Source organism: Euphorbia lathyris, chromosome 3 (genome assembly GCF_963576675.1).
Source record: "Euphorbia lathyris chromosome 3, ddEupLath1.1, whole genome shotgun sequence".
NCBI classification, from domain to species: Eukaryota; Viridiplantae; Streptophyta; class Magnoliopsida; order Malpighiales; family Euphorbiaceae; genus Euphorbia; species Euphorbia lathyris.
The window spans coordinates 89,750,966-89,757,720 of record NC_088912.1 but is presented as its reverse complement, the minus strand read 5'-3'; the positions used below and the strand labels follow the sequence as shown (position 1 = coordinate 89,757,720).

At 37.8% G+C, this 6,755-nt stretch overlaps 1 protein-coding gene across 1 annotated transcript; it reads left to right on the top strand.

Moving 5' to 3' along the window:
* The first annotated feature begins 533 nt into the window (after positions 1-533).
* On the top strand, positions 534-2,224 carry LOC136224846 (uncharacterized). The gene is made up of 3 exons (XM_066013272.1): positions 534-1,095; positions 1,182-1,274; positions 1,491-2,224. Exons 1-3 carry the CDS (start codon positions 610-612, stop codon positions 1,551-1,553), a joined length of 642 nt encoding a protein of 213 aa, XP_065869344.1. The 5' UTR covers positions 534-609; the 3' UTR covers positions 1,554-2,224.
* Positions 2,225-6,755: the final 4,531 nt, after the last annotated feature.

The following is a 6,755-nucleotide window of genomic DNA, read 5'->3' as shown; positions in this document are numbered from 1 at the left end:
TGAACCAATGTAAGAAAACTGATTCTCAAATCCAGTTTAGCTCACCCAACTAATATACATATTTATATTAAAAAACTTAATTAAAAATAATATTAAAATATAAAAATGAATAATAAAAATAAAAAATTAAAATTTAATTAATTAATTCAATAAAACTCAACAAATATAATTTTACATAACCAAACACTATTTAACAAAATAACAAAAATTCAACCCACTTTATGTACGGTCTTTAACGAATTTGGATCAATTCTCAATATATATATCCAAATTTAACCCATGAGAGACGGGCTAAGACGAGCCGAATATACCAACCAACGGGTCCATGAAGAGCTCTAACCCAAATAACATAGGTGAGAAGAAAGAAAACATAGTTTGAAGAAAAGTATAATGCTTTATAGACGAATTAAGTTAACAACTCAAGCAATGTTGAAGAAAAGAATAACTTAGAGAATGCAATACTTAACAAGTAAATCATCTTGGAATCACAAAAAAAAAAAAAAAAACCCAATAAGCTATCCCTAAATCACACACTTTCACCTAAACCAAACTCAAAAAAACATTCCATGGAAAATCTAACAAAACACTCATCTTTTTTTCCTTTGATTAATGAGGTTTGTTTCTCTCAAAACCTGCTGTTTCTTTTCCTTCATTCTCCTTCTGTTAATACTTATATCAATTGGGATTTTAATCTTCATTTTGAAACCTCAACAGCCTAAATTCTCACTTTCAACAATAAAAGTTAATTCTTATAAACTCAGTGTCTCTTCAAATTCAAGTTTACTTGTTTCTTCTGTTGTTTCTCTCATTTTAACTGCTCAAAATCACAACAAAATTGGCATCAAATATAGCCCATCTTGGTTTTATCTTTACTACCATGGAATTCAAGTTGGAGTGGTTAAAATTCCAGGGTTTTACCAGCCTCCTCACAGTGAAAATGTTGCTGTAACTGCACAGATTTCCCTTCATTCTTTGAATGTTAGCAAAATTATTAGTGACGATTTGTCACTAATATCAAAGGGCATTCCAATGAAAGTTTTGGGTGATGTTGCAGTTCAAGTCATATTCATTCACATTACCTCCCCAAAGATCAAGGTTTGTGATTTCGCGCATTTGCAAAGACGTTGTCGTGGTTTAAAAGTTTACAAAAATAGACTTTTTCATTAAAATCTACTTTGTAGGTTGCACTGGAATGTGACATAAATGTCAACTATAAAGACCTTCCGTTCAAGAGTTACGATTTCCTTAACATGGACGCATTTCAAGATCATCTAGTAAGCTTTTATTTTTCTCGCATTTCTTATTTACGATTCCGATGAATATGAGTACATGATGTCAGGTCATATTGACATAATCTCAATTTTTCGATTCAAATGTTTAATTAAGTTTTCGATTTCCATAATTAAAATTTTAACGGTATTAAGTTAATGAGTCGAAATTAGTATTCGTAATCATGTATTATGTGTTAATAATTAATGTTTCTTTATCAGGCATCATTTCCTTCGAATTACAAGTCATCATCCAAGAAGTGTACCTTATCTATGTACTTGTAAATATCGCCAGGGGCAGACATTCAGGGGGATCATCTGTCTATGAGAGAAAATAACGAAAAGAATAAGTTTACGGGCGGAAAATTCGGTCTTAAACATAAAAATTCAGTCGATAATTTTATTTTGTTTCCTGAAATTGCAACAAATTTAAGAGCATCTCCAACAGCCTTAAGTTGGCTCTTAAGTTAAAATTTGAGGAGGGAGAATGAAAATTTATCTCCAACAGCCTCTTAGTGGCTCCTCAAATCACTAAGAGCATTTCCCCCATCTCTATTAATAGAGACTCTCCATCTCTTAGTGCCTCCTAACTTCATTTTTTATTAATAATTTATTATTGATGTGTCTCTCTCCTCACACTATTGGTAATTTAACAATAAAGAATAATCTTAATAATAAAATAATAAATAAGGAGTGAATATAAGGAGCATTGTTGGAGATGATATATCTTAGACACTCTTAAATCACTAAGAGTCAATTATTTATATTATTTTTAGAGAGCTCACTAAGAGTCTCTTGGAAATGCTCTAACACGATGATGGAATTTTGAGATAATTTTCATCAGATTATTAAAATCCTAAACAAAATCTGAATATTTTTCTAAATGTTTGTCCATCTTTATTCTTTATTTTTTTTATTTTATATATTCTTTGTAATATTTTTAGTGGAAATAAACAGTATTTATCATTTATATTATTTTGGGTAATTAATTTATTAGTTCGTATATTTTGACAAAACATACTGTTTAGTTCCTATATTTTCAAAAACACATGGTAACCTTTTTCTCAATGAAGCTGGGCCTAATAGCAGAAAACTCTATCATTGGCTCAGCAATGCATAAAAAACCAGGCTTATGTTGTTTACACAAGTTTGAAAGGTACCTCTGAGTTAAAGGGTTGAGTTGAGGAGTCCCTGCAATTCCAGAAGAGAATAGTCATTCAAAACGATCCGGTGGTCAGCTCACCCTCTTAGTGCGGCCTGTACCGATACCTTGGTCTCTTCCTTTCCTTGTTCTAACAGAATGCCAACCTTCCTCCTCCTGTTCCATTTGATCCGCCCATGAAACTGATGGGGCAATGTTTTCGTTTCCTGGGGATTGTGGTCCCACAAGAACCTCAACCTCCTCCTCACAACCTTCTGTTTCTGATTCCAAATTCTCTTGATTTAGTTGATTTCAATTAGGTTGTGCTTTATCAGTGACAGGCGGGGTAGCGAGGGCAGTAATAATTCGAGCAGTTGCCGTAACCACAGGGACAGTAACATTAGAGCTTTCAGGATGCCTTGGGGGAGCCATACGATTCGGAGGCGAGGGAGATAGAGTCCGAGGAGCAGGAGCAACTGTGGGAGGCTTCGGAGCAGCTATAGAAGGCTTCAGAGCAGCTGGTTTTTTGTTTTTCCTACAATCATAGGCCATATGGCCTATGCCTGAACAAACTTTACAAAACTTTGGTAATTTTTCATATATAACATCAATTGTTTCTTTATCGAATCTAATTAGGCCCCCCAATACCCTTCACAATGTCCGACATGATCTGTTTATCCCAATACTCCCAAGGGAGGGAATATAACCGCACCCAAACCTGGGCATTTGTTGATCGAAATCAGGGACCCACAGTTGAATTCTGAATGTACCAGGCCGAACATTAAGGATACCACGGCTTACCACCAAATCATGCGCCTCCTTAGAGGGTAGAATCACTTGAAAGTAGCCCCTACCAATTGCAATCAAACTCTGTTGTTTAGAAATTCCCCAAAGTTTTGTAAGGCACGCCTTTAGGTCAATTACCTTCCATGGAGAATCGCCCTTGGATAGGATTAACCGACCGATAAGCGAGTGTGAGCATAAAGCTATGCGTCTCTCATACGCGGCCTAGGAGATTCGAATAGATTTAATTCCCCCGATGTCGGAGATGATCGCCGAAGACAGCTCCGGAAGATTCTGTTGCAGGACCGAAGAAAAAGACGGTTTCGGCGTAGGTAGAACATCATTAGACAACTCCGATGCAAAGCAGAGTCTAGGATTGAAGAGAACTCCAATATTTAAGTAGTCTTCCGCCGGGGAAGTCATGATTGGAGCAAGAAATCAGAGGCGGAAGAGCCGCGGAGAGCAGTCGGACTGCTACGGCGGACGATGCGAAACCAGACGATGAACGACGGCTGCTGTAGCGGAAAGGATGGCGCGGACAGAGAAGAGCGAAGACGCAAACGACGGGCAGAGCGATGACTGACTTACATTATTTTTTTTCCAAATTAGGAGTGTTATGTTTCTTTTTACACTTTTTAACCCATCAATAAGCGGTGTAAGGATCCTCTAGAGTTGAAATGCCTCTAGAGGATCCTTACCAGCTATACCTTTATACATTTATTTTAATTTATTTATCCTCAAAACAAACAACAATGCCTAGAAGTGTCAAAATGAGCTCTTATATCATTAATCATATTATATTATTATGTGATATTTTTTACTATAAATAATCATATTATAGTTTGAAATAAGGTCTTTATAAATTTTCTATAGCTACATCAAACATATAAAAAAAACTATTTTCAAACAGTTAAAATATAAATGTTGAATAAAATTAATAATGTTATGTTAACCGAATTTTATATTTAAAATTGTCTTTCTAATAATCAAAGATTTAATATGATAAAAAAATAAAGATTAGACTTATTTTGATAAAAAAGATTAGAGACTTTAGTGTATTGATTAAGTAAGATAAAAAAAATCTTAAAGTTTTCTTGAAAGTTCAGGACTTATAAATATGATTTTTGCCTCTGTATATAAAAAAAAAAGAACATAAAGAAAAGAGGCTAAGTCAACTAATACAAAAAACGATGGTATAAGATGTGTTAGTATAATGAGGAGCAGTTGAGCATCATTATGGATATTCTGGATTGTTTTTGTTCGGCCTCTGGTCAGAGACTTAATATCCAGAAGTCTAGGATGATGTGCTCTAAGAATATGAATCCAAGAATTCGTAAAAGATTAAGTGATTTGTCTGGTATTCCTCTTACTAATTCTCTTGGGAAGTATCTGGGTATTCCCCTCCACAGTGAGAGAGTGTCTAAAGTTTCCTTTAAAGAGACTTTGGACAAAGCCAATACGAGGTATGCCACGTGGAAAGCCAAGACTCTCTCCCTCGCTGGCCGCCTGACTTTAATTCAATCGGTGAATTGTGCAGCTCCCAACCACATCATGCAGGCTTGTCAGCTTTCGGATCCTGTGCTTAATGATCTTGATAAGATTAACAGGAGGTTCCTGTGGGGGGAAGCGGCGGAGGGAAGAAAGATCCATCTGGTGCCTTGGAGTGAGGTTTGTCAGCCCAAAGATTCAGGTGGTTTGGGCATTAGGAAAGCTAAGGATAGTAATAAGGTTTTATTAATGAAACTCCTTTGGCGTATATGGCAATGCCCATCCTCTCTCTGGGTTCGCCTTCTTTGTGGTAAGTATCGAAAAGATAAGATCTTCGGGGGCCCTAAAGAGAGAGTTGTCAATTGTTCCTTCCTCTGGAAAGGGCTTAGCGCCATATTTGCTGAGTTATGCTCGGGGGTTGGTCTGGAGGTGGGTAATGGTAAGTCCATTAGCTTCTGGTTTGATACCTGGATTGGGGATAAACCTTTAGTGGATGTGTGTACTTCCCCCCGCTTAGTGATATCCACAACTGGAGGTTAGCCGATGTGGTGGACTCTAAAGGGGACTGGATTTGGCCTAAGTTTGATTCTTTCTTTAGCCTTGAGACTCTCCTTAGAATTAGAGGAGTGAAGGTGAGTAATCAAGAGGAAGATATGGATAGGCATTGCTGGGCGCTGACTAACAATGGAGTTTATTCTTGCAAATCTGCCTTTGAAGCTTTTTCCCTTAACAGGACTGATAATCCCTCGGATATTTGGAAGACCATTTGGTCCCTTAAAGTCCCCTACCGTATGAGGAGCTTCCTGTGGCTGGGCGTTAAAGACAGGTTACTTACTAACTCAGATACAGAAGGCATTTGGCGACCTCTGGAGCTTGCGGTAGATGTAGAGGCCATATTGAATCTTTGTGCCATGCTCTTAGGGATTGCCCTAAGAGTGAAGAGGTTTGGAAGAAAATTCTCCCACAACATACTTTCTCTTCCTTCATGTCCCATTCAGTGAACGACTGGTTCTCTGATGGTATTAGGGGAAAGTTATTGTCTTATATGGAGCATGGGGACATTTTCTTTGCCATTATCTGTCACCAAGTTTGGAAATGGAGAAACGAGGAGATTTTTGATAATAAAGCTATGCTTTTGCCTAACTTAGCTGAGCGCTTCTTGAAGAAACTCTCCTCTATTATTGATAGTTTCAAAGGTGAGTCCATTGCCAAATCTTCCCAGAGTAGTGATGTCCACCTTGTGAGTTGGAGCAGGCCGAGAGAGGGGGTTGTGAAGCTGAATACTGATGGATCCTGCCTCAGTAATGGTAAGATTGCTGCCGGAGGTGTTCTTAGGGATGCGGGAGGCGCCTGGCTTTCTGGGTTTACCCAGAATTTGGGTTTGGGTTCTTCCTTCTCTGCGGAGCTCTGGGGCATTCTCTCTGGAATCCAGCTGGCGATTAGGCTGGGTGTTAAGAGGCTTTCTGTGGAGTCTGATAACTTGGAGGCCATCAATATGATTTTGGGTAATCATGTCATGGGTCTTCATAGCCGCAACCTTATTAAAGCTATTAAGAGGTTTAGCTCCTCATTTGAAATCCTTGAGTTCAACCACATTTTCCGGGAACAGAACCGTGTTGCAGATCATTTGGCGGCGGCTGGCCATGAGGGGGTGTTAGGTGTTTCTACCCTTACCGTTCCCCCTATCGCTCTTTCTCCTCTTCTTTTAGAGGATAGGATTGGGGTTAGCTTTCCTAGGCGAATCCCGGTGTAGTTGCTTTTGTTTCGTTTGCTTTCCTTTCATTTTCTACCAAAAAAAAAACAAATTTTTTTTTGAAACAAACCAAGCTCTTATTAATGAATCATGTTATGACAAAAACTTAATAAAGAAGAAGACGGAAAACTCAGAAAACATAGCGACTAAGACCAGCATTTGGTTGAACTGACCTAGCAAGAGCATGAGCCAATCCACAGGGCCGGCCCTGGGCTATGAAACGAGGGCCGCCCGCCCAGGGTCCATAACGATAAGGGGCCCAAAAAAATATTTTTATAGTGTATTATAAAATATTTTTATACTGTATATATAAATATATAGA

Coding starts and splice junctions, on each gene's coding strand:
- LOC136224846 (XM_066013272.1), top strand. CDS start 610: ATGAGGTTTGTTTCTCTCAAAACCTGCTGTTTCTTTTCCTTCATTCTC. Junction 1,096..1,181: donor TTACCTCCCCAAAGATCAAG/GTTTGTGATTTC, acceptor TCTACTTTGTAG/GTTGCACTGGAATGTGACAT. Junction 1,275..1,490: donor ACGCATTTCAAGATCATCTA/GTAAGCTTTTAT, acceptor TTTCTTTATCAG/GCATCATTTCCTTCGAATTA.